This window comes from Acipenser ruthenus, chromosome 21 (genome assembly GCF_902713425.1).
Source record: "Acipenser ruthenus chromosome 21, fAciRut3.2 maternal haplotype, whole genome shotgun sequence".
NCBI classification, from domain to species: domain Eukaryota; kingdom Metazoa; phylum Chordata; class Actinopteri; order Acipenseriformes; family Acipenseridae; genus Acipenser; species Acipenser ruthenus.
In genome coordinates this window covers 7,085,743-7,113,669 of record NC_081209.1, presented here as the reverse complement: position 1 = coordinate 7,113,669, position 27,927 = coordinate 7,085,743, and the positions used below count along the sequence as shown (strand labels likewise).

The 27,927-nt window shown below is 39.1% G+C and overlaps 1 protein-coding gene and 1 long non-coding RNA gene across 5 annotated transcripts; one reads left to right on the top strand and one right to left on the bottom strand.

Annotated features, from left to right (window-relative positions):
* Positions 1-52: 52 nt before the first annotated feature.
* Positions 53-11,128, bottom strand: LOC131699062 (uncharacterized). The gene is made up of 3 exons (XR_009308006.1): positions 10,646-11,128; positions 1,165-1,199; positions 53-381 (listed from the first exon to the last, which is right to left on the bottom strand). It is a non-coding gene; the product is annotated as an uncharacterized LOC131699062 (long non-coding RNA).
* On the top strand, positions 8,636-27,927 carry LOC117963222 (adenosine receptor A2a-like). 4 transcript variants are annotated; one of them, XM_058994671.1, is made up of 3 exons: positions 8,636-9,065; positions 18,270-19,507; positions 24,994-27,927. In XM_058994671.1, exons 2-3 carry the CDS (start codon positions 19,179-19,181, stop codon positions 26,030-26,032), a joined length of 1,368 nt encoding a protein of 455 aa, XP_058850654.1. In that variant the 5' UTR covers positions 8,636-9,065; positions 18,270-19,178; the 3' UTR covers positions 26,033-27,927. The 4 variants fall into 4 exon arrangements, with proteins under 4 accessions (XP_058850654.1, XP_058850653.1, XP_058850657.1 ...); XM_058994670.1 differs by having other exon boundaries at positions 8,636-9,314; XM_058994674.1 differs by lacking the exon at positions 8,636-9,065 and adding an exon at positions 10,468-10,619.

Here is a 27,927-nt window from a genome sequence, read left to right as displayed (position 1 = left end):
GTACATGGAAGGAATCCAAAACAGCAAAATTAATCAAAACTGAACTGAGCCGTATGCATGACATTTTAATGTTTTACAGCAGGCAGACCAAAACACAAATTAGTAGTGACATCATAATTGTAATCATTAAAGCCCATGGCATTATAAACACTTTAAAATCATTTAGGTGAGTAAAACACAAAGACACTTGCCAAATCTATTTTTAAAAATCAAATCAGTGTAAAGTAGGCATGCTTAGTTTGTGCATAGATAAGTGAACACTGTTGTGGACGTCTCTGTGAGTAGATGAATGCATTTGGTTTGCAGTAGCCAGGCAACCAGCCCACTTATCCCTGTGTAATAACCCACTCTGTAGGCAATGGCGGTCAATCTCTTATTGACCTGAAAATGCAGAAAATGACATTATAACGAGCTGACTGAAGCATGTTTAAGCAATAAGACCCGACACAGACAGCGGTACGGAGTAGCCAGGGGCCTAGTTCAAGACCGCTGTCAATACTTTGAAATAGATGCCGTTGTGATTCGGATTGCTGCGTGAACATATACAGTACAGTACCTTGCATTATTTAAAAGGCATGTTTTCAGCCTACGGGACATCTTTTATTATAAATAAACATAGTGTGCATTCAGGCAATTGGTAGCATCGACTAATGCTAGAGGCTGGTTGACTTTGATACAAAATGTATAACCTCTTACAACCCGACAGAACTCTGTTAATTGGATTGAATTCCCCTTTGAACTGGTGATTATTGAGACCCAAAGAAATCAAATCCATTACAGAGAACAGTAATAACAAATAAGAAACATTCAATTCTAATGTGCACAGAGTCCAAGAGGGCGTGTATCCTTTGGGATCCAGATACACCTTTTATACACGGGGCTGTTTAAATATCATAAAATCCTATTACCCTTGTAATGCGTAACTTGTTGAAAACATAAAATATCAGATTTTCACAGACTTCAAACATTTACATTTTAGAGGTTCCTCTGCCTTAGGTATATGATGATCAATTGTAATATCAGCAGTAGTACTTCAACTGATCTGAGAACAAATAATGAACAAATTGATCTTTAAACCACAGACAGCTCCAAGATGTGATTGTATTTAAGCTATATGAAAAATAAACGAAATAAAAAAATAAACAGAACCCAAGTGTATCTTACCTTTAAGGACTTCCTGAGCCTGTGCAAAAAAGTTCCTGTTAAACAAATACAAACATTATGAATAAACAAACAAACAAGCAAGCATGTAAATTGCATTGCAAAACTTGTTTTTGGTGCTTATGTCTTTGTAGTTTCTCAGTAAGTGATGTGCTGTTTGTAAGCGGTACTGAATTACTACAGTAAGTGGGGTCACCAGCTGTAATGAGAGGCACTTGAAAAGGAATCTGCGTCATGTGGAAGCACTTGAGAGACCAGAGACAGACTCCAGTCACTTTCTGGATCCGTCAAACAAGACTAATTCCCCATCAACGCTTACCAATACATTTGAAGCCAACCTCAATGCTTTTGGGCAAGGTTACCTTCATCTTTGTTTTATACAAACCATTTCATATACCTAATATGTGTGGTTTTTTTTTAAATCAGCTTTATTATTTTTAGATTTGGACCAGTTTTGGTTTCCACTTATCAGCTGACACACTTCCAAACAGATTTCCTACCATTGCCTAAAAAAGTTTTACCTACAGCTATGGCCAAACATTTTGTGTTTGCAAAGTCAAATGGACTTTCAATATCCATGAAAAGTTTTTTTTTTTTTTTAAACCAAGTGATGCATGACCCTTGAATTATACATTTCCTGGTAATGCATTTGACTGTCTGAAGGAATGAAGATAGGGCAGGTGCAGCATTTATTACACACTGTGACATGTGCTTGACTAGGAGAGGAATCCAGGGATTTGTCATTTTGAAAAACAGCCCGTCGCCTCCAGAAGATATTTGTATCCAACGTTATTAACAGAATGGCCATCATGCATGAATCAGTGTAAATGAGAAGGCAATGCAGTGAACTCCTTAAACTGTGTGTCTCAAAAGCCTTGATTCTGAAGGGGAATGGTTACAGGTGCTCAACTACTCCGAGGGACCTTGCATTTGATAAACCACTGTGTCAAAGAGCCTGAAGCAGCTTCTTTTAAAAGACTGTTTAGTCCTGGCACTTAGGATTCTCCAGACAAACTCAAAGCCAGGTAACAGCTGATTTAGAGAAATAAGAACTCAATATGGGAACAGGAAACAGAACTATTCGGAAGGATTCAAACAAATATTAAAAAAGCAATCATTTCCAGCTACTTTTTCTTTAAGGAGTAACATGCCTCGAAAACCCCCCTCAAAGGCTGCGGGTCGGGTGTTATTTTTTGAAAACGTCGCACAGCACATTGAGCTGGAGCTCACTAAAGGTGCTACAGAAACACATGTATAGGTTGGAGGATGTGAAGCAAGCATGAGGGCACTTGCATCTCAGTGCAACACCGAGCCCTAGCATCCTGCATTTCGTTTTAACAGCTACACTCTTTCTCCACTGAAGTTCAGACCTTTCCTTTGGAAATGCAAGGCATTTCCTTGGATTCCAAAAGGAATTCCGTGGAAGAATTTACAACGCAGGAGAAAATGTGCTGAACTCCCCATTCCAGGATACTATTTTGACCTTACTTGGCACTCCACAACCCCGTTTGAGTATCGAGCAACAGCATGAAATAACGTATTGAGAAAGCAAAAGACAATATGAGAATGAAAAGATACTACAGTACCCAGAGGCAGGAAAAACACAGCCACAGTATTCCTGATGTATTGGCAGCACACTGCAGAAACCCCTTCATGTCTGGCAAGAAAGGTTAACAGATTACCTGACTGATGATACAGTACATATATCGCATGTTAGCAAATTCTGTGTAGAGTCTTTTTTCCTAGATAAGTGTCCATTGCAGTGGTGGAATGTGATCCTGATAAGACAGTAAGAGAAGGGGCATGGTCTACTGCTGGAGATGCTTCTTCAGCTCATGTGGTAGAATTCCCTGGCCAGATGCTATTTTGGAAATGCCAGCCTGTTTGCAATCTCGGTAACACTTCATAACAAGAGTCAGTAGTTTCACAGCAATTGCCAGTGAAGCCACATATTCCCTTTGAAGCCATAGAGAATGCATTTGATGTAAATATCAGTTAATCAATTAAAAAAAAAAAAAATCATACAATTCATGTTGTAAACATTATAAAATACAGATACATCCAAAGTCCCATTACCCTTGTAATGTGTAGCTCATTGTTGAAAACATCCAGTTAATCTGGATTTTCACACTAGCTCTCCATTGAAAACATTTTCCATAAACAGCGCCTCCATTATAATCCTGGCACAGGTCCCCTTAGTTTAATTTATTCTATTGCAGTACAAACTGCAGATGGATCAAAGTTTAAGTGTTGGAAGGAAGGTTAGGTTTTGTTATGAGGAGAGGATGTCTGGTGTGATCTGGACAGGAAAGTCCAAATCCCTCATCACATGGCTGGCCGCTGGTCAGGGGATTGGTAAACACTGAGCTTTCTTATCGTTCAAAGCAAATCCACAGGTGCCTGTGGATAAATAAACAGTATAGTATACTGTAGTTGGAGGAATGCAAGAAGAGCGAATAGCTCAGCACAATGTTATACTCGATCATATTATCTGAGCAAGGTTTGGTAGATAAAACAGATCTATGGCTTCCCTTTCTCAGACAGCACAGAACCTTGGACGAATAGTATTTTATAAAATAGTATTTTTATATACTAATCTATAGTCTCTTCAATCACTGTATGTATAGTTGTGCCATGTCAAGTGTCCTACTTATGCTAGTCTTTATAATGCATATATGTTTCTTTTGAAAGTCAGGACAATTTCTAGTACCCAGTAGTAGAGATCACATAAACAGTTTTCAAAATGTCTAGAAATGTAATTTAACAAAATGTGATCGAAGGGGGTTTTTTTCTCCATTGAACCGAATGTGATTGTACTCTTCTGTGCAGGATGCTCCTGCAGCGGACTTGCATGACACTTTGAAGAGAGATGCCCTTTTCTCTGTGTGAAACACAATGTCACAGACTTCCATCTGACCTTTGTAAGTGTGCCCAAACTGTTAATTAGAAGACATGATTTATTTATATATACTGTGTGTGTGTATATATGTATAACAGAAAATACTCTGCATCTTTCATTTGAGAAATGCTCTACATAAAGGAATGCTTGCTTCCAGACTAGCGACTGCATTAAACTCCCAGCTGACTGGCAAACGTTTCTTCTTCTTATTATTATTCGCATTGACCTCGTTTCTCAACTAAATCTGTCTGCCCATCTGTTACTCACAAGCATGGGATTTCTAATTATAAACTTCACAATCTATTATGTTTTGTGATGAACAAAGTAATTAGAAGTGGATTAGAATTAAAAATATATAAATACGTAAATAAAAACACAGCAGTGCTTTATGACCAGCACATCTAATGGAATGGATATGAATTGAATTAAGAGCTAATGGAAAAAAAGAAATTGGGCAGAATGCCTTTTAATGTCTCCGTAAACAGGCACTACAATAACCTATCACAAACCATCAGTGCAACACTGCATGTACACAGCCGTGCAGTACATCTATGAACAATGTTGTTCTCTGTGCGCTGCTCAATACTGCAAGCTAATCATCAATATCTGAATAGCATTGCTACAACTTCATCGCTATTGTGCACGTAACTACACTGTGCAAAACAAACACTGATGGATGCCATTTCACTTTGTAATTTTTTTGCCAGTTTTTCAGTGCGCTCCATCTATAAAATGCTGCCCAATTTAGAAATCATGCAAGATCTGGTTGAATAACAAGGTGTAATGAGCGTTTGGGGAAACCAAAAAAAACAACCTGTGCTAGTTACACACAAGCTGTCATCTGGCAGAGGGTTTTTAGCTGGCACTCTCAGTTATTTGTCCCCATGATTGAGAAAAGTAACTAATTTGTGCTTTTGGAATTCCTCTCATGCGTTTTCAGTTCCTGCCTTTGTGATGCAGGAAAAGAGAGTGATGCTGAAGTCACAGGAACTGCTTTGCTCGCCTGGGTCACGTCTGCTGTTTTTGTAGTCAAGCCTGTATGTTTGAACAGCAGTCTTAAGATGTGGAGACAGTGACCTTTCCAGTGTTTAACATGGGTGTTAGTGTCCAATGATTCCTCACCAAGTGCATATTATATATATATATATATATATATGTGAGGCAATGTGCTGATCAATCTGCATTCTGCACATTACACAGATCCCTTTAAATGGTCAAATCAAAGCATTGTCAACTCAAACAGCAGTCACAATTTAACTGGACTGCAATGTTAGCCTTCAATCCAAGTTAGCTACCATCCCTTTAAAGGACTACTGTATGTAAGCACCTAGTTTAGATCAATGGCATAATGAAACAGTTTTGTTAACATGTGTTTATTTTTATTTTTTATTTCAGATTGCTAAAGAATTAGAACAGCATGCTTTATATTATATATATACATGTTCCCAGAGTCTCACAGTGCTCTGGATCCTGTCATGACTGTTCAATATCATGGCCTGGTTTAAATAAACACGGACGCTGCATACTCTCCTGAGCTGTGCTGTGAACCTGTTCTGGCCTGTGTTTGGATTACAGTGGGTTGTTTTTCGATCCCGCCTACAGGGAGCCTTTGTGAAAGAGATATTTTATCGCTACCAGATTTTGACATTTAAATGTACATTAAATAAAACAAATGTCACATATCTCAGTCTCTCTCTCGCTCTCTCTAATGAGCAGTCTCACAGCTGAGTTTAACATGCTCAGTTTATACTGCATTACAGAATGCCACTGGCAGCTCCTATCTCCTCTATCAGCTGACAAACACTGCATTTACAATCTTACATTGTCACAAATAAAAACAGTGCAACCTGTTTCTATAAACTGACAGACTCATCTGTGGATGATTACACCTTTATCATTTGAACTATTTTGTTAATTGTTGTAGAGATTTAGTATCATTGTTTGTTTTGTTTTGTGGCTACACTGGTTACCAGGTTGAGCATAAGCTTTAGGATATTCTACACGGACAAAAATAAATAAAAATCCTGTGGACAGCTGATCCCTTGCACCCCCAGGCCCTTCTATCTCAATAGTAACATCCTGTCATTGTCCACCATGTGCTCGATGGAGATGCCAGTACTTTTCCGTTTCTCAAGCTGGTTTTCCCTTGATTAGATGACAGCTTGGTTCTGCAGGATGACTGTTTCTCTTTGAAAAGGGATACATTGCCTACATGGAAGGCTGTGTTCTGTATGATTCTCTATTTCCTTTTTCTTTTAGTTCACCCACCCTTCCCCTCTACAGGTCATAATCATGGTTGCTGTCAACATTGAGCACTCACAGGGAGGGATACTCCTATTATAGAAATACCAACATACACAGTTCCTAATGAGTACACTAGAAAGACAATAGCCAAAACAGTCTACTACATGACTTTGTTTCGCATAATCTTCTGACTGAGCATTTTGATGCTGTATGAATGAATACCTCGTCTTATCCTCAATTATTATTCCAAACCTATAGAATTCAATGCATGTTGTTTTGTATTTCTAATTTCCTGTGCACCAATCATGAAGTTCCACCAGGTATTTGGTTGCAGACCCACTCAGCTGCAGGCTGTCTCTCTTCTGTGTAATCACGGTATGACATTTTTGAATCACTGAATGCAAGAATTAGCTTCTCATCTTACAGATTCTTTCTTGTAACGAAGAGCTAAAATTATTCAGTTATTAAAACAAAACAAAAAACCAGCACCATACACTTCATTCTCAAGTGATACCAAAATAGCAGGGGCATTATTTTCTTGTCATGAATCCTGAATGGAAAATTGGAATTACTGTATAATGATCTTAAACACTTAACTGCAGTGATGGGGTGACTAGGGATTGATTTTATTACTCCCTGTACTGTAATTCATAAATAGTATATGGGATTAAAATAGATTATCTATTTTACAATCATTTATTAATAAAGCAGAACCATCCAGCTACTTGGATGAAATTCTCAGAGAGCCACACAAAACACACATACATTACTAATGGAAAACAAGACAAGAACTTCGCATTAAATAAGTTTCACTATATGTTGGATAAAAAAAAAAAAAAAAAAAAAAAACACAATCCTTTATGGGTATCCTGTGTATATCTACAGTGAGCCAGAGAGAGAGAGAGCGAGAGCGAGAGCGAGCAGTGCAGTGATCAAATGACTTCATAGCCCCCCCCCCCTTATAAACTCAGACGTAGACAGAGAGTGGCAGAGAGAGAGAGAGTGAGAGAGAGATGCAGACAGAGAATAAGTTCCTTTTTTTATACCAACAACACAATACACTGCAGACAGAACTCGGGGACAAAGGAGAAGTGAGCAGAAGAGAGAAATTGACCCTGACAGAGGGATATTCAGTACAACAGAAGGTCTTCCACACTAATATCATTCCACTTCTGTGCATGACTAGGTTGGCTTGTTTTGTTCTGTATTTTTTAATGAATGTGGTGCACATGAAGGTTGGGGGCAATGGCAAAAGCTACAAGTGAAACTAAAAAAGTGAGTGATTTTGTGAGGTGCACTGGAAGCTATGTTGTGCCAAACCCTGGCCTCCGGTGGGATTATACATGTGTGACAAAAATATTAAAGTCTGGACACGTTCTAAACTTTTTTCATACTTCAACAACTAACAAGTGATGCAAGCTTGAGCCACACACCTTGAGACAGGAGGCAACCCCAAGTATGGGCAGTGCAGCCTTCTGGACACTCGATTGTATTATCGGAAAGCAAACCTTGTTGACAGTCCAGTTTGTTTAAAGGTAGAGCTATAAAGACACATGGTTCTCCCCTGGAAATAAGTCAGCCAAACCTCTATAACCCAAATACTGCAGGTATGCTCCCTCAGCAACTGCTTGCAGCACTAGGATGTAATAAACGACAGACTGGAGAAAAGACTACTACTATGCTATAATACTGTTTTTTAAATACGGGCTTATAAAATAGTGTCAATTTACCCTCTGGTCTGATTGACAGGCAAGATCATGATGGGATTTAAATAACTAGCTGATTAATGCTATGGCCCCATTTAGAAAATAATATAAGACGGTGATAAGCACCTGTACCTTACTTCCAGAAGTTTTTTTTCTATATCTCGTCAAGCCTGTTTTTACTGGTTTTTTTTTTTTTTTTTTTTTTTTTTTTTTTTTATATATAAAAAGATCTCTGAAGCAGATTGACCACCCACGGCAGTTTCTTGCTTCACACACACTGAAACTAGAGGCTTCCATTTGTGGGATGCAGCACGAATCAGAGACGTTGACAAAGTTACAGAATAGGTCTGATTATGTGTAACAGATACACATCAGTCGAAGGTACTGTACCACTATCCTAAAACCATGTTTGAATAGCCGGAACATGCATTAAATTTGCTTATTCAATAATCAAGTTTAAAAGCGCAATTCCGGTATTGTATGGATCAATGCATTGCTAGTGGATGCACATTCGAGTATCGTGTGAATCACGTGGTTTTTGCAGGGGTCTGCGTTCTGATTGGCTAATTCTGCCTTCTTCAAAACCTGAAGCTTGGCTCCAAACTCAGAAACAAAACCAGACGGGTTAAAGATGTGCAAGAGTGCATGTGTGACTGACTGCGCAAACAGAAACGAAAATCAGCGAATAAAACAGCAGAGGAAACAACTGTATCAGACTACCTGCGATCTGCGAAGCATCCACCAAGAACAACCATGCTGAGGATCCGAAAGCCTATACAGCGATTAAGCTTTTTTATGCTATAAATTAACTTGATCATAAACCGGGAGCATATCAAAAGTGCGAACTGCAAAGGTGGAAAATAGTTATTTCTGTGTTCTAACTCATAACCGAAAAAACAGAAAACTAAGCTATCTAAAGACAGTGCATCAAATTGAAACCATGTGGCCGAAACTTACATCAAAGAACATACTCTAGTTCCACCGATTGAATGGAATTGCAGGCAAATAACTTTACCAGAAGATGCGATGGGCAAATGAATACTTCAAATAAAAGGGTATATCGGTTTATTTATTAAATTCCAGGTGATTTAAAATCTGTATCAAGAAAGCTCTGCTTGCCTCGGCATTCATTCACATCTGGAAGTCAACCTCAAAATTCAGGACGTTAAGAAATGTTTTATTATTATTATTATTATTTTTCATAGTCGAATAAGCTTACAAAAAGACATTGACCAGAAACACTTTTTCTTTAATGGTGTTTTTTGGAGTACTTTATCAGAAGTCTTATTTTTGGATTTTAAAAGGTATGTAATATTTGTATTTATTATATATCAACACGTTATAGTAATTCATTAAAGTATAGAATAAAAGTAGATTCTAAATTGTACTAACAAAATTTGAACTGCTATCTTAAGAAATGGACAGATTTTTGTTTAGTTGGACTACTGTAGGCTAGTTCCAGTAAAAACAACTGGACTGTAATAGTTTAATACCACACTACAACCTAACAGCCTTACACATTGGTAATTGCAGTGCACTGTAATTCTCTCGTACAGTATGGGCAGTGAACAGCAAAGCAGAAGCTCTAGTCCTGTGATGCGGAACTCATATAAAGATCATTCAATAACAGTTATTTATTTAGCCTGAACAAATTAGGTACGTGTGCAGACCTCATTTCCTGAATGGAAGGCTAGATTATGCTGCAGAAAATGACAATGTACCCTGCGGTATAGGTGGGGACTCGGCTAGGAAGCTGTACACCCAGATTACACGTACATGATGCTTGCTTTAAGGGACAAAAAACAAAAGGTGGAGTTGAACCCCTCAGAAACACACGCAGTGAATGACTTTTTCTTGTCCCCTGCTTTATAGAACATACAATAGGGTAGTAAAACACACTTGTTTTAGTTTAGCATCATCTAAACTTAATAAAGCGGTGTCATTATCTATCATACTTTAGCTCAGATAGTACTGCCTGTGCTCACCTCATCATCAGTGACAGACATACTGTAGCTGGAGCTGTATTGCGCGCACAGTATTTCAATATAACCCCAAACTAACACTGCTAGATGTATTGCCATGTATACACGCCTAATGGTAAGAACGTGTCATACATATTTAAAAAGCGGTTTGTTATGCCGATTAGTGTATGTACAAGTGCTTATCTAGGTGTTCTATTCACGTTTACCGGCATTCTGTGCATTATAGCTTCTTTACCTTAATATGCATTTAGATTAATAATCATTTATAATATAAAAATATGAGGATAGTGCTGTACAGTATATGCTCGAATAAATAATCGGTAGTGCATGTACCACGATCAGTAATACTAGTGGTTATATCATGTGAAGAGTGGCAAATGAAGATATGCTAGCAACAGGTTGCTGTATAAAAGCAACTCTTCGCAAGAATATACTATACAGTGTATGGGAGTTTTAACAATCTAGTAGTTGAAGGAGTGCGCAGCTTGCAAGTCTTAGGACACGTTACCTGCCACTTAATTGAGGGTGTTTGTTTAGTTGGCTTTGTTTTGAACTGCAACGCAAAACCCCCCAGGGACCGGAACGATTAAAATCGCACTGCGTGTCTGACAGCATGCGGCAAACACGGTAAACAGATCTATTCAGGTACTTACCAAGTTAAGGTGAGATCCACCAATTATTTAGTCAGAGGATGTGAGTTGTTTGTTTTGAAAGCGGACCACCCCTCTTGGTGTGTCCATCGTCCATCTAATCGTTTTACTACGCTCATAGAGACCATTCGAAATAGCAATAATAGCCTTACTTGTGTTGATGGGGTCGATTTGCAAGCAAATCTAGCTAATTGACTGAAGGATTGTCTCTTTGCATGGGCTTTATCGGGTATCAAATTTTATAACCGTTTAGACATATTGGTTAGTAAAAATGTGCAACAAATCATTGTGTTTGAACTAAAATGTCTTTATCATTCCCTGTGCTTCATTTTGTTTCTTAATTGCATTCGTTTTGCTATTAAGCGTCTTCCAGGGAAAAAGAAAACATGTAGAACGCATTTCAAACTAGGACACTTGTTTACCCTGTGTCCCTGTCAAATTACTCATTTTATAAACTCTAAAAAAGTACGTTCCATGTGAGATACTGTGTACCTGCCTGTCAGTAGTTTTGCTTCACTGTAGAATGTGGAATTGTTCAGTGCTGACTGGGCGGAACCGCTAGCATTCCAAATTTGCTTCCGACATTCACACTATATTAAGAGCAGCTGACAGTTAATGTTGTGACCTTCTAATTGATCTCGCCCTAACAGAGCACATGCTCACTAAGCCGTACCAAATGTTATTTTATTGTAGTTCATTCCACCTCAACTCCCACTACCCCTGCAAATCGCCAAACAGCTAGATGCAGTATTCGTTTTGCTGTATTTGTATAGTACAGCATGGTATTATTTTCCGATCCCTGTTATAACAGTGTGTTTGTTTATGTGCACCTCGCACTCCTCCCTCTGTTCTGTCAGATTAAACAGCCAACATTGGGTTCTACTTAGGAGTTTGGGATTCGGTTCAGCAGGGTGATCAACATTCACATGGTTCCTGTCCCAACTCTAAATGGGATTCTCAGAAATCAATAGCATTTTTTTATTACACCTCTAAAATACTTTGATAAGTAAATATTCAATAATATTCAATAATTACTGAGTCACAACCACAATATTGTGCGCAGGAAGTGAACCATTGCAGTAATTCTCTGATCACTTAAAATGGATTACAGTGTATTAAACTGACTAGGCGATAAACTTAACTCACATATTTACATTTAAAACCAATGTATTCAGTATGGTGTTCATTTTGTAACGCAGTACTAAGAAAGAGAGCATTGTTTGTGTCCCTCGGTAAGTAATTTTGAAGTGGACAGACGCTGGTTGTTTTTTTTTCTTTTTCTAATCTTCTAAACTGGTCTCGGTTGTTATGGTTTCAGTTATAGGTTTATAGATTGGCCTGACCTAATCACTGTGTGGTTAACAGGAATGGTAGTTATGACAGCAACAAGCAAATCAAATTGCATATACGTTGTAACCTACAGTATACCTTCAAATCGAATTGCAGAATCTAATTCAGAAAATGAATTCAAAATTCACTTTTTCTGATCAATTTGATCGTCAGTACTGGTAACACTGTGAAGTGTTAGAGTGTTGTAGGGTTTTTGATCATCAGTACTGGTAACACTGTGAAGTGTTAGAGTATTGTAGGGTTTTTGATCATCAGTACTGGTAACACTGTGAAGTGTTAGAGTATTGTAGGGTTTTTGATCATCAGTACTGGTAACACTGTGACGTGTTAGAGTATTGTAGGGTTTTTGATCATCAGTACTGGTAACACTGTGAAGTGTTAGAGTATTGTAGGGTTTTTGATCATCAGTACTGGTAACACTGTGAAGTGTTAGAGTATTGTAGGGTTTTTGATCGTCAGTACTGGTAACACTGTGAAGTGTTAGAGTAGTTTAGGGTTTTTGATCATGCAGTACTGGTAACACTGTGAAGTGTTAGTGTTGTAGGGTTTTTGATCATGCAGTACTGGTAACACTGTGAAGTGTTAGTGTTGTAGGGTTTTTGATCATCAGTACTGGTAACACTGTGAAGTGTTAGAGTAGTTTAGGGTTTTTGATCATGCAGTACTGGTAACACTGTGAAGTGTTAGTGTTGTAGGGTTTTTGATCATCAGTACTGGTAACACTGTGAAGTGTTAGTGTTGTAGGGTTTTTGATCGTGCAGTACTGGTAACACTGTGAAGTGTTAGTGTTGTAGGGTTTTTGATTGTGCAGTACTGGTAACACTGTGAAGTGTTAGTGTTGTAGGGTTTTTGATCGTGCAGTACTGGTAACACTGTGAAGTGTTAGTGTTGTAGGGTTTTTGATCGTGCAGTACTGGTAACACTGTGAAGTGTTAGTGTTGTAGGGTTTTTGATCGTGCAGTACTGGTAACACTGTGAAGTGTTAGTGTTGCAGGGTTTTTGATCGTCAGTACTGGTAACACTGTGAAGGGTTTTTCAATCTTGGACCGATGTCGATAGTTTATTTGTTTTGGCCACTGCCTAGGAATTTCTTATCCCACGAGTACAATGAAACTCTAGAGAATAGCCTGATTTTCAACTATTTCTGAAGTTCTGACTTAATGTGATTGTTTATGTTCTGGCAGCTGTGCTGTTTTTTTTTTAAGTTCCACAGTGTGCGACGCATACATATATTTAGTGGAATCTTATCTGAGAACCCTAACTGGAAATGATGTCCCTTTCCACGTAGGCTTTCCATTGTTAACTGATTATTAGTGAGGGATACACAGGGACATTCTTTCAAAATGAATGATAAGATATTATATTGTTTTCCCAGTACTTGTACTGTAGTAGACTGGACCTGGTATTCGAGTAAGGTTCACCCAAGTAACAAGCACAGAGATGGACTAGATGGCACATATAGAAGCTGAGTAACAGTAAATTCAGAACAGCTTGTGCCAGCCGCTTATTTTTAGGAGTAAGGTAGGTGGTTGTAGCAATCCTAGTTCATTCATTCTCCAGTGCTGTAAAATGCTCTTGAAAATGGTTTGGTCTAAATCTGAATGCACCTCACACGGAATTATTAACATTTGTAAATATTTGGAAAGCACTTAACAAATGATGCTTGAAGAGTTTGTATTCGGAAGTAAGCACCATTCCCGATTTGAGAGAGATATTGAGGGAAAACAGAATTGCTTATTATAACTGTTAATGTTCCTTGAATTTCATTGCTGTAACCTTTGCTGTGTTTCTCATTTATTGGTACCATTTATTTGTGTCAGACTTTTTTTTTTCTTTTTTTACAATTGCGAAAATGCTTTAAAAAACAATGTAGCTGTTTATTGTACTCCCTATTGGGTGTCGTTTCAAGGACCCAGAATGCGAACACACTTCCATTTTAATAAATGGGAAACCATTGTCCCCGTCTTGCCACTGATACCATTAAAAATAATAAGAAAAGAGAGCGGAATGAGAACTTATCCAATGATTCTTAAAGGCGGTGCAGTGGCACTACAATAGCAATGCAGCGTCTGCAGTTCTTTATATTGTGACATGCCAGAGAAATCCCAATGCTGTGAACCAACACACACTGTTAATCCGTTGCAGTACAATGATACCAGATCAGTTCCAGTGTTACACCCATATGGCTGCCTGACTGGGGTTATGTGACTTTTTGTTTTTTGGATGGTAAAGACCTAACGCTTTGAGTTATTGTCTTCATACTTGGTACTCTGGGTCAAGTTCCAATCATTGATAGAAGAAAATTGAACCCTTGCATGTCTCATATCATACATCATTTGAGGAAGTTGCTTTTTATTTGCAGGGCTAGCCTGTATACACACACTGTATGTGTTGGTGACATTGACATTGGACTTCCTTGCCTAAAGTCCCAATAGGTAATCAATGATTAATGCTAATCGGGGTCTGTCATTAATATCAGCCATTTATGTGATGCGGTCCAGCTTCCTATGGTGTGAATCAAAATCAATTTCAGTCCAAAGGGTTCAATTGACTTAATTGCTGTTCATGCCCCCAATAGTATAATGAATCCACGTTTCTCCATTGCAATAAAAGGGCTGATTTGACAGAATCTTTCAGTTTCATTAGTTATCAGTTCATCGCTTCAAGGGAAACTGTTTGCCTTTGGCTAGAGAACTGACCTCAGAATGTCACCTAACTGTATAGTGATGTGAAAGCAGCAGGAGTTTGACATAGCGTGACCCTACTCATGAATTGGCCTGTGTTCACAGATAGGATCGGAGCATTAAGCAGGAGGCTGGGCTGGGGGGGTGGGGAGGGATTTGTTATGAAGGCGCTTAAATTGATTTTCAAAGACTGGTGAGCTGAGAATTGTTGCTTTTGTTTTGGGATTAGTCTGAGCTTTTAGCAGTGGTGTTTTATCTATATAATATGCTCCAGAGTCTGTGGATCAATCAAGTTCCTATAAATCCACTGCCTATGACAATACACTGTAGAAAATAAGAAATAAATTTGAGAATAAGACAACCAAAAAAAAACAACTAGATGCTTTGACTGAAACTGGTTCTGTGTGTGCAGCGCAGCGCAGCGGCTTTATTATAGCGGATCAAGTTTTCTGTCCTGCTTGTGTGAAAGTGAGGAACGCTCACAGGCTGATTCTGCGACTGATTGATTGTTTGCTTTACTGTAGCACACAATGAGGCCAGCTAGCACACAATGAGGCCAGCTAGCACACCCCTCGCCCCTGGGACAAACAGGCATCCCGGAAAGTCCAGCTGCAAGTCAGGATATGGCACGGCGTCCAGTTTTCATTTGGGTTGCTCCTTTATGAGGATCCCATTGGTGTTTTAAAATAAAATTGACTGTAAAATTGACCTACTTTTTCTTTCCCGCCTTTTCTCACGGAGAACGTCGTACTAAAGCACCCAGTATTTATTTATTTTTTAATCTATTTCTTAAGTTAAAAACGTTATTGCAACAGTCGGTGTTTCACTACATCAAGTGATTGATTTGTCTGTGGTTTTGTTAGAAATATTTTGTACCTGAGGGGGAAAAAAAAAAGACTCTGGTCTGTTAACCCTTCACCTTCAACCATTTTTCATACAGCTTCATCCATTAAATGCTGTCAGCATGCAAACACAGCAAACCATTAGTTTAAAAAGGGTTCGGCCTGCAGTATTGGAAACAGACAGTAACATGTTGGAAACAGAAGGACCTACTGGAGGTATCAGAAATAGATTCCTGAGGTTAGAAGATTAACATTGAGGTATTGGATCTGAATGTACACAATCCAATTCCTTTATTAAACCAGGGAAAGAGCATTAGACACAAGCTCCAATTTACAGTGTGACATGGCTAAGAAGGCTCAGAGGCTGTGCAACAGTAAGCAGTACAACGGCATACTTACAAATGAAAGATTGTTCAGATAAGTTAAATAATACAATGAAATAAGTACACGGTGGACTTCAGCAATCCAGCTTGCCTAGCACAGGTATCTAGCCTAGTTTTCAACAGAAAAAATAAATGTACTAAAAATTATACTTAACTGCAACCTACAAGTTCATTCATTTCAACTAGTTCCAAAAGGGAAAATATTTAACAGGGTAACTCATTCCCCAGCTTTTCAGTGGTGTCTTAGTTGAACGTTGTGCATCATGCCCTTCCCACCTTTCAGATTTTAAACATTATTACATTGCAACTTCCATCCACTGGCAGGTTATTGATAAAGTTGGAAATCGAGCCAGCTACTCCAACTAATATGATCCTGAGACCTGGCTGTTAATGTGAGTCCCAGTAACCTGCTCTTACTCCTACACATCATATCAATCAAAGCAAAGTAATCAGAATCAATGGATGTTAAAGCGCGGTCGGTACCTGTGTATCAAGTGTCTTGCCCTGGTCTCATTGCATATTATTACAAAGTCTAGTAGATCTTTGGCACAACAGCAATTTTCCTGTATGCAAATAAAAAAAAAAAAAGAAAAGCGGTGAGATTCTCTGGCAATCAGACTTGGGTCGGCATTCATTAAATTTTTTTCATGGTTATCGTTTCTCTTCACCGGCGGCATGTCTTGAGATGAGGAAATGGTTTAGAACACGATCCCCATATTCAGAGAATTTCACATGAAGCCGCCTTATTAGAAATGCAGTTAATGCACATCTGCTTTGAAGATCAGCCAGACATCAGCTATCTGCTTAAACCACGGGGAGCGTCAGGAAATCAAGCCAGCGTGTACTGTGGGAACTTGACTCTTCTTCAGGATCAATGGATGAAACTTCACGCATAAATTGCTTGTTACTTAAAACAAAGTTGTATATGTAAAAGTCTGCAGAATTGTGTTTGATATTCCTGAAACTAGGCTGTCGTTTGTTTCTTAAACAAGTATAAACAAGTTACAGTAATTCAAGTTACAAACCTATATTTGAATGAATGCCATAAGGACATCCAGGACAGCAAAACATTCATGTTTAGAATGCATTTTTCTTATATAGATTTTTTCCTGCAAAATAAGCAAATTCATCTAGATACACAAAGTACTAAAAAGAACACATAGATTGTGCTAATTAGGATAGTTACAAAAAAAAAAGTTACCAGAAAGTGTACATTTAAGCTGTTTTCCTTAAAAAAAAGATTTCAACAATCAATTTCTAATAGGTTCATTTTCTGTTGGAAAATAACTGTTAGTAAATACAGACTGTTACAAAAACAAACTAGAAATGTATGTGGTTTTTGGGGGACTCATGACTGGCCAGATGTCTAGATGTTACAAACATAAATAAAGTTTGATATTTTGATTCTAAATATGACCCTTGAATGTTTCCATGACAAAATAAGAAAGTGAATACTCTCCCTATGAATAATAAATAAACTGACCAGCTGAATGAGGACAACCAAACCGCTACACAAAGCTTTTAGAGTGTCTTCAGTGAACTGCATGTCTATTTACTGTATATGTGAACAGTTGCCACAGTGCTTAATGCAAACATGTCTAATTATTAAAGCTGCTTTCTCTGAAACAATAGCTTTTAAATATCTAGTAGCTAAGAGCTGTCAGAAGACACCTCGGAGGGTGTTGTGGAGAGCGTTTCTAAAGCTTGTGGGTTGATTCAAATGTTATTAAAACCCATTGTGAGTCTATTTGCAGGATAGAACAAGCCCACTTGTCCTCAGCAACTCATTCATGTCTACCATCAAGGGGGTATTCTGTTTCCTTGCAGCTTCCTTCTTCTTCTTCTTCTTCTTCTTCTTCTTCTTCTTCTTCTTCTTCTTCTTCTTCTTCTTCTTCTTCTTCTTCTAACACTTAATTGTGACATGCAATAACTAATGAACCAGTTGAGTCCCTTTTGGATGTATATAGACAGTAGGTGGGGTATAATATCTAAAATTGCTGTTTATCTCACACCTGGAGAAGATTATCTTAAGGTTATCTGTTACTAATGTATATATCACTATATGTAGTTTCATGAAAAGCTCAATTGAACCCCTTCTGGTTGCTTGGGGAGTGGGGAGTAGTTGGTATACCGCTCCAGATCTTATTTTTTGTGAATGTTCATACATTTTCAGCAATCTACAAATCACATTTGATTAATAATTAATTCTGGTCTTTTAAGAGGTTACAAAAGTAATAGAATATTATTTAATCAATAGCAGTAATAAATGTTAACTTATATTTTTTTCAATACATGACAAAGCTCCTTTTCAAACAATGAAAAACAATAATTACTGTGTAAATAATAATATTATTTTTTTTAATTTCAGATTCCAATCGTGGAAGGCTGTAAATCTGAACAAACCAGAAGTAAAGTGAAGAAATCAGATTCATTTCAAACAACCAGAGCTGCAGAACATAATTACAATAAGCTATATCTCAACAGTATGTCAACAGCAATATAAGAAGTCGTCCTTGGATTAACCACAACTCAGTGACAGTTTGGGTTATTCACTGACCCATCAAAGAGACTTGGACTGTCTTAAGTGCTTCTCAGTTTAAAAATCAATGAGTGAATGGTTATCTACCCATTTTCACCTACCATTTGGAGGCCAAATCATTACTGCTGGAAATTGTTCTGGACTAAAGTTGTTCCAACCATGTGTGTAGTCTTGTCTTCACAAGAGTCAGCCTTGAACCCTGAGTTGGGTTGTTTTGGATGCAACCTCTGAATCTGTTGACACACTGAAGAAAACAAAGGGCCAATCAGAATCGTCAGTATTTGGAATGGCAAAAGGACTTGCCTTTCTGTTAATGTGCTAAGACAAATTCCTTAACTAAGTCTTAAATAAGCCAGTGCCAATACACAGAAACGCATCTCTTAACAGATTTAAGACATCTGCAACAGTACTTCTATATGTATTGACCATTTGGGTATTACGTCAGAGTCAACCGGGACTGGGAAAACAGACCGTCTTGAGGGGTTAATTGAACTTTTGAATACACATCAGTTGTGTCTTTCCTACAGTCTTAGAGCGTACTGGCTGATCTGGTTTAGGACCATTTGGAATTGAACCAGAAGGCTGGTTTGATCCTTCATCAGAACTTCTTGCAAAAATTGTCCTGCTGCGGTGGTGGTGTGGTCCCGTGGTGGCTTGCTGAATTGCAGCTATGCACTTTGAAGTGACCCTACATTTCTCCTCCTGCTCAGTCTCAGTGTGTGTGCGGCTCACCTCAATATGCTAGATGCTGACGTGATCTACATCATCTTGGAGCTGGTGATCGCTGTGCTAGCAGTGCTGGGCAACGTGCTAGTGTGCTGGGCGGTGTGCCTGAACAGCAACCTGCAGAACGTCACCAACTTCTTCGTGGTGTCGCTGGCGGTGGCGGATATCGCGGTGGGCGTGCTGGCCATCCCCTTCGCCATCACCATCAGCACGGGTTTCTGCGCCCACTTCCACGGCTGCCTCTTCATCGCCTGCTTTGTCCTCGTGCTCACCCAGAGCTCCATCTTCAGCCTGCTGGCCATCGCCATTGACCGCTACATTGCCATAAAGATACCCCTCAGGTAAGAGGGCAGCCACAGTACTGTACGTTTAGATGTTACTGCAGTTCTACTGGTATAGATAGTCACCAAGTGATCACTGCCTTGTATACAGGACTGCAAGGCTCTGATGAGCTGTTCCTTATGCAGCCGTTCATACACATAGTATTACTGCTGCAGTGTTTGAGGTGCATATTTACAGTAGAAGTAACATGTTCCATTATATTTTTCCTTTCACTAAAATGGTGCAAGCTTCATGAGTGTACAGAGCTTGGCTCATTATTATCCCCACTGGGAATGCATACTTCTACAAATTCTTCATATATCTAGAGAGCCTTTAGGACATTGTTTTAGGCAGCTATTCAATTGGGGATTATTTAGCAAGTTATTTATAATATCAGAATGTAGGGATTTATGGAGAAACGTGTCTGTATGCTACAAATGTACCTGTACGGTATTTATGTCACAGTTACTTTTTTACATGTGAAAGTGATCATCTTTATTGTGATACTGATGGCTCTAGTTTTTTTTTTATTTACAGCTATGGCTTGCATGTATGTTAGAAGCATAAACTCACACATTACCATTAGCAGTGCCATGTTCAGGGCCTTTTGCACAGAAGTCCACTGCTTTTTTTACATTAATGTTTGACCCCACAACTCAAAGACAACAGCTAAATAGAACGATTGGGGGTGTTTGTCGTATTCTCAGGTCGTGTTCCCGCTGTGACCAGGTGGTGGTCTGTTTAAAATTAGAACACGTTTGGCAAAAAGTGTCCAATTCAGACAGTCATTTTCCACTTTCCCATAATAGCACAAAGGAAGGGAGCCACAGGCTGCTGTTGATATTGGTAATGAGAGAGAGAAGCACATGTATTACAGAAGCTCAGAAGGGAAGGAAAGCACATTACATAAGGCTGGTTTATACTTGATGATGATTCATGCTGTTGCTGAAGATTTTTTGGTCAGTGCGTTCAGGAATCTGTGACGGACACATTTTATCGAGCATAACTGTCTAAACAGAGCGTTACGGTATAATTGTCTCCCCAGACAAATGTACTGTATTTCAGAAGAAATATATACTGTACTCAAATTACATTAAAACACATAAACCCACACCCAGAGGGGAGCTTATTAGGACCTGCCAGAGAAACACATGCATGCATGTAAATTATAATGTTCACTTAGCAAAAAACAAAGTATGGTATACTGTAAATTTGCCATGGTGAAGTTTTATAGACTCAACTTCTTTGCACACTGTGTGCAAGAGAAAATGTGTTGCAAGTACATGAATGGGTTCACACTTACAAACATTACACTTGAGAGGTAACCCAGGGTGTTACTGCAGACCGCATGATGAAAGAACACAGAGGTGTCAAATGTATGCCTTCTAAAAGAGCTCTGCCCGACACCATGAATACATATTTAACTTTAAAAGCCTCTTATAATAGATGTACTGTAGACAACCATTTCATCCATTGCCTTCATCAGTCGTGTGACAGAGCAATATAAAACCAGGATTATGTCAGGTTGCAGGAGGACTACTAAAGGAACTTTTTATAATGCCTGCAAGTCCCCTGGGACACACTAGAAAATGCTTGAAAATGGGGTGTTTGTATTTAACACCACCACCCCTACCACTACCTTGAAGCAAAACACAATAAATCCAACTAACTGAAATGTGACATCATTGGAGTCTAGAGTCTATCAATGACAAAAAGAACCTACAGCCAGTGTGACGTGTGACAGAAAGCTGTCACGTAACTCTCTTCACAGTTTCAAAGCCCTTTGATAGGACTCTTAACAGGTGGCCCATGATTCCAGAGATAAGGTTTAATACAACGATTGGGCATGTCGTGTGCCACTGATGTCAGCAGCAGCATCTGCTTCTGTACTTGTGAGTGTTGAGTGTCCATGACGCATCAGTGGTCATTGTGTAAATCGTGTGTGTGGGTGACTGCAGAACTGTTTATTCAGAATAGATCAGCAGTAAATCACCTATTAGAAGTGCAAAACAAGGCTTTAAAATCCCTTTCCTTACCTCCTATGAGCACTAGCAGCACTAGCACTGGTCCCACTACATATTGTTGCCTTTAATACAGCCTCTGATTTTAATCCCATAAAAGGAAGGAACTGGTAGCTTGTGCCTCTGAAAGACAGGCCAGCTGCATTGGTAGTCCCAAAACAGATGAGACATGTTTTCATTGGACTTTAATTCAGATTCATATTTAATGCTTGCCATTTTTATTGTCATGTGCAGTCAGATAAAATGGACGCCAGTGGTGGCTGAAAGTAAGATTTAAAAAACATCTGTCTGTTTTTTTTTCTTAGGTTCAATAACAAAACAAGGGAGTTCTCAGTAGACTTTCTTTTATAAACCTAAATGAATTTTTTTCCCAGAACTCTCCTGCTGTGTGACTTGCAACATAAGGAACGCATTTCAATAAACAAAATGCATTGCAGAATTCCCTTCATATCAGAACTTTACAGATGCACCTTAGCGTTGCTCCAGGCCCCTATGACAGCCCCAGGAGAAGGGGCAGGGCACAGCACTGCAGAGTTTCCTTCATGCTGGAACACTTGTGCGTTCTTTCCAGTTAGAACTCCACTTGACACATGTTCTGCCTGTCCTGCCATCTGGCTCTACTGAAAGAATGAGACAGGTGAATGATCCAGAGTAAACATTTCCTCTGCAAACCAGCATGGAGGAGAAGGCTGCACAATAGCGTTTCAAAGTGCAGGCAATGATATTCAAAATGGAAAACACGACTGCATGAAGATAGGAAGAGAACGGAAATGAGTACTGTAGCTGAAAAGGCTTATTAAAAAATGTAGGTACATTACTAAAATATTAACAGATTTTAAGGACGGTATGCATTATCAAAATGTGAGAATCTGTTGGATGCTGGTTTGGTTCACCGCTCGTTCTGCCCGGACCGATTAGGGTTGTTCTGTCTGTGTGCGTGTGTCTCTGGGGCCGGGTTTGCTTATTCAGGACCACCCTGTTAACTCTAACACAAAGAACCTGGTCAAAACAGCCAAAACCTTCAGCTGTTATCCCACGAGATCTGAAAATAGATCTTGTAACTGGACTGTAAACATATTAGAGTTTTTTTTGTTTTTTTTTATAACAGGAAGTCCAATTATATGTTTTATAGTAGAATATTAAACCAGTTTATGAGACATTGTACAGACTCTTCAGAGCAGAGATTAATTCCCAGGAATGCATCAGGATAAGTATTTCCCAATATAAATGTTAAATGTCTTCGCCTCTCACCATATAAAAGAAAAAGAATATGGTTATTTTGCAGTATACTGTAACATGGAATATAACATACTAAAGCAATACTGTTAGTAGAATATAGGGAAAGAAAGCATAGTTTCCCTTATTACAATGATCATATTAACTGGTGCACAAGTCAGCATATCTTAGGATTGCATGGTTAGTAATGGATCCATTACCCATACTAGTGTAGTTTCCCTCATACAGAAACATTGCATTGGCACTGCCATGGGAAGATAGGTCTCCAGCAACACCCCTCCACCCCAATGCACACACTCCTAAACCTGCTTTACATTACTTGATAGCAAACATTGTACAGTACAGACTTGAATGATCGTTAAACAATTATTTACGTGGCTTCTCAAAGGTATTCCAAGAACGTATTTACTTTTCTCTTATCCCTGAGATGCTTTTGAGCTGGCCATAATGATATGATTACATGTGTTACACTACAGCAAAACAGTTACAGCATACAGCATGTTTCATTTGAAGACTCTACAAGGCTATGTGCATAATCAACATTGAGCTCTGCATTGCAACAACAAACTACAAAGTTAATAATAGTTTAAAGATGAGCCAGTCATGGACTTTGCAATGAGACAAACGAAGGAGACTTACTTGCATATTCTTTCTGAAAGGAGAAACATCTGAGCCACATACAGTATCATATCCATGCCCTGTAAACTCTGGCTTTAAAATGGTCCTAAATGCCTGGAATCAACACAGCAACATCATTCTGTTATTCCTCCTGAAAATAAAAGTGTGTAGCCTTCTGATCCTAATACTTGATTCAAACAATACGCCAGCAAATGCACATCTTACCCCTGAAAAGTAACTTACATCCATCTGAGTTATAAGTGGAGGAATACAGTAGCTGTCTTTTTTTTTAATAAACTAAAGCAGTATTCATTTAACAGAAAAGGGGATCTTTTCCACCTTCCAAAAAATGCGTTGCATACCGCAAAGCAAAGGGTTCAAATAAATTGTGTAGAATTCAGTGTTCATAGAAGTCCTTCATTTATCAACAGAACAGGCTTCCACATCCGAAACCTTCACACACAATTATAATAAAATGCTGGAATCTGAGATGTTCAAACTGGATTACACATCAAACATGCCTTTTCCAAAAGGATGATTCATATCTGCTTGATTAAGAGAGGGCACTACAGAAGAGTGTTGATTACCGAGTGATGGGCTGAAGGCATCGCAGATTGATATCTGAGGATTTCGTTCCATTGAGTGTTCAGGGCCAGAATAGCCCAATCCCAATATCAGGGCAGTTTGATTGATCAGAACGCCATGCAGGTTCCTAATGCCTAGTGAGTTTTGTTCCTTTTGTCTGCCTTGTATATAAATAAGAAAGCGCACTCCTTTTAGCTCCTTTTTTATTATTTTTCAAAAAAGTGTCTGCATCATTTTTAGTTTCCTTTATTTTCTTAGTTTCATCAGTTTCACAAGTGCTTGATTTCCAGACCTTTTTCCCAGTACAGTGTGTTTGCTCCAAACACCCCCCCCCCCCCCCCTTGATTTTCACTTACCCGAGACATACAGGGGGTTGTTGGGTTATTGAATGTATTGATTTGATGCTTTTGTTTTCATACAGTCACTATCATGTCTCTTTCAAAATATGATCAATCTTTGCATATATGCATTTCACAGGCATACTAACCAATAGCTAATTGCTCAAGGACGTATATACCGCACCGTTTATCATGTCACGTCATTCAGCTCTTTTGCACATCATTGCCTTGTGAGGTGCCTATTTCATTTAAAGATCACCCATACGAAGCGAGCATTGTTACAGTCAGATCCAATCCACACTACATCTAAAAGATTATGAATAGAAATGTGCTTATCCTGGAATTCCGAGAGGTTTTGATTTTGTTGTCAGAGGTGTTGTTTGGGGTGATGCTCGCAAATCTAGCTGTGATAGAAGAAGATGATTGAAATGTCTCAGATCCAGATGACCTCAGAAGCCTTAGACCTCTCCAGTGAGATAGAAATGAATACTGAGAGAGCTGATTGTGAAGTCCTGTTGGTGTTTATTTTTATTGCCCCTGTGAATGAAAACCCACATTGTAAATCTACGTTCCTTTACTAAACAATGAACAGTGGACTAGGGACGGGCTTGATGAGATGAACAACCTCTTCTCTATCCCAACGTATCTTTGGTCTGTTCTTGTTATTTTAGTGACAGGAATAACTTTGTTTCCTTAATGTTGTTTCAGGTATAATGGTCTGGTGACGGGTCAGCGAGCTAAAGGGATCATCGCCATCTGCTGGGTCCTCTCTGTCATCATTGGATTGACGCCCATGCTGGGCTGGAACAAATGTACTAGTGAGGCCACCAAAAACAGCACCCCGGTAAATCATATAAAGTGCACAGATGACCACATGATGCCTTGCCTCTTTGAGAACGTGGTCACCATGGATTACATGGTCTACTTCAACTTCTTCGCCTTTGTCCTTGTGCCCTTGCTGCTCATGCTGGGGATCTACCTGAAGATCTTCATGGCGGCTCGGCACCAGCTCCAGCTGATCGAACTCAAGGCCATCCAGGGGGAGAAGTGCCGCTCCATCCTCCAGAAGGAGGTCCACGCGGCCAAATCCTTGGCCATCATCGTGGGGCTGTTTGCCGTCTGCTGGCTTCCGCTCCACATCATTAACTGCTTCACCTACTTCTGTCCTCAGTGCCTACGGCCCCCGGCCTGGCTGATGTACCTGGCCATCATCTTGTCCCACGGCAATTCTGTGGTCAACCCATTCATCTACGCCTACCGGATACGGGAGTTCCGACAAACCTTCCGGAAGATCATCAGACGACACATTCTGGGCAAGAAGGAGCATCTGTTCAAGAGTGGGGGAAGCAACAGCACCAGGACTTCGGTGCGCACCAGCATGGCAGAGAATTCCACCGTCAAAATTAATGGCTACGCCCTGGATATGTACACAGAGGAAAATGCCAGCAAGCACTGTAATGAGCAAAAAACTCCCGGGGAGAACCCAGCTGAACAAAACCTAAATAAAAACAAACCCCTCTCTGATTTGCATCAATATGGACAACATTTAGACCTCCCACATACGCAGCATCTCCGACAACAGAACAGAGACTTGCCAGAGACTTTTCAAAATGGGGACATGCCCAAGCTTGACAAAAATGCAGAGGTCCTATGTCTGCAAGAGAATGAGGAATTCTCGAAGGTGCATGTCAATTCTGCGTACCAAGAGAAATCTTCACAGTGTCCAGGTCTTACGGAAGTGTCTTGATTTCAGTCCAGAACTGTTTCCATTAGGATATGAATCTATGTTTGTATTATTTATTGACTCCCTTCTTAAAGAGGGCAGCAAGTGGGAATAAAAATAAATGTAACAATGAACTGTGGTCCAGAATTTGCTCCGCATTTCAAGGACCAAGGGTTCATGAGTCGGGAGAAATGGCAGAAGGTCCTAGGCCACCACCTTTTGTAAAAGGGCAGACATCTGCTTATTGAGGCCCGGGGGGAGGTTCTGGTGTACATTTTTATGGCGTAGAAACGTCTTTTTCATATGTTGTTTCTTGTTGTAAAAAAAATGATTTTAAAATATTATGTCCAGGATGGGGCCAAAGTGAATACGTAGGGTACAGACACATTTGTCCCAGTGGCCACCATTCCCTGGGGATCCCACCATGCTCAACTTAAAATGAATTTCACAGCGCTTACGATGGTCTTAATCACTCCCTGAAATCTTGTTTCTTTTCCATTTAGGCCCTGATTACAACGTGTTGATAAGAATGGGATGTGGAGCCGGGTCCACTTTCAAATAGACGGTAGTTTTCTTGTTTCAGTCTTACTTGATACAAGCCAAAAAATACAAAGCGGTCCGTGTTAATGTACCTAGTTAAAGCATTACCAGGCAGGGTCTTGTTAGCAAACAGCAGACTCGTTAAGCATTGAGTTGTGGTATCCTGTGCGGTACGTTTCAATGCAATGTCTTTTTCAACATAATCACAATTCCTTAGATTTTTTTTTAAATGACGTTCAACGCAAAATGATTCCGTTTTGAACTGAGTTATTGCAATCTGTTCTGCTACATTCCACATTTGAGTACATTAGGTGCGTGAGTAATAAATATGAAAGTAATTGTGATTATGCTGAAAAAGAGGATATGAACAGCAAAGGAGACTATTGCAGTAAGAGTTTCTTCAATGACACTGCATACTGTAGCATGTTCAGTAACGCTTCCAAGATGCTCTCCTGTTACATAAAAATAAGTGAACAGTTTTGTCGTACAGTAGATCTTTGCAGGCGATTGTTGTGTTGTGCTGTACATGTGTTGTTGCAGACCGTCTAATGATCTTGAAAACTTAAAACCCTAATGACAAAATGGGTCAATATAACACACCAGACTGTCACACTTGGTCAATTTTGGATGCTCAGAACAGTTAGTTGACGTCATTAAATAGAAAACGACATCAGAATAATACAACAAATTAAAGTATTTTATATATCAAAAGCAACTTTTAATGTGAAATACATTTTTTCGTGAGTTGTGTCTGATTCAGGCACGGAGTGGATAAGAGACTGAATATTATTTGGCTGAAGGGAGCAGCTATTTCCTCACCCACTGGACCAAAAGAGCAGAATATTCCATGTAATCTCCCCATCTGTTTTTCAGAAAATCAAAGCTCTGGTTTGTAATGCAGTGATAAATGAAGTTAGATGTTTTACAGCCGGATGTCTGTTGCTTATCCAATAAGAAACACAAACGTGCTGACCTGTGGTACGCTCATATCACCTATAAATCCAGCCAGAATTAATTCACACTCTTTTGTCTTTGGACTGGGTATTGTCTTCAACTGTTGGGGCAAATACAGCAACACCTCCTTTTCTGAATAAATATTTTTAAGAAATTACTTTTTTTGGTGTTGTTATTATTAAGAAGCTGTGGTTTGTTTTCACCCTATTGAAAAATCTGATTTCCGACATTGCTGAAGAATTGACAAATAATCATCTAAACTGACGGCTAATTAAAATCAATCTGCCGTCCATCAGTAGAGTATGAAACATTAATTGCATGTACAATCCATGTTTGAGTTTTTCCAGTTTCCAAGGTTGTGTTTTTTGTTCTTTGCTGATGATTCTCATTAGGTTATTGGCCTGCGGCAGTTTTTTTCTCCCATA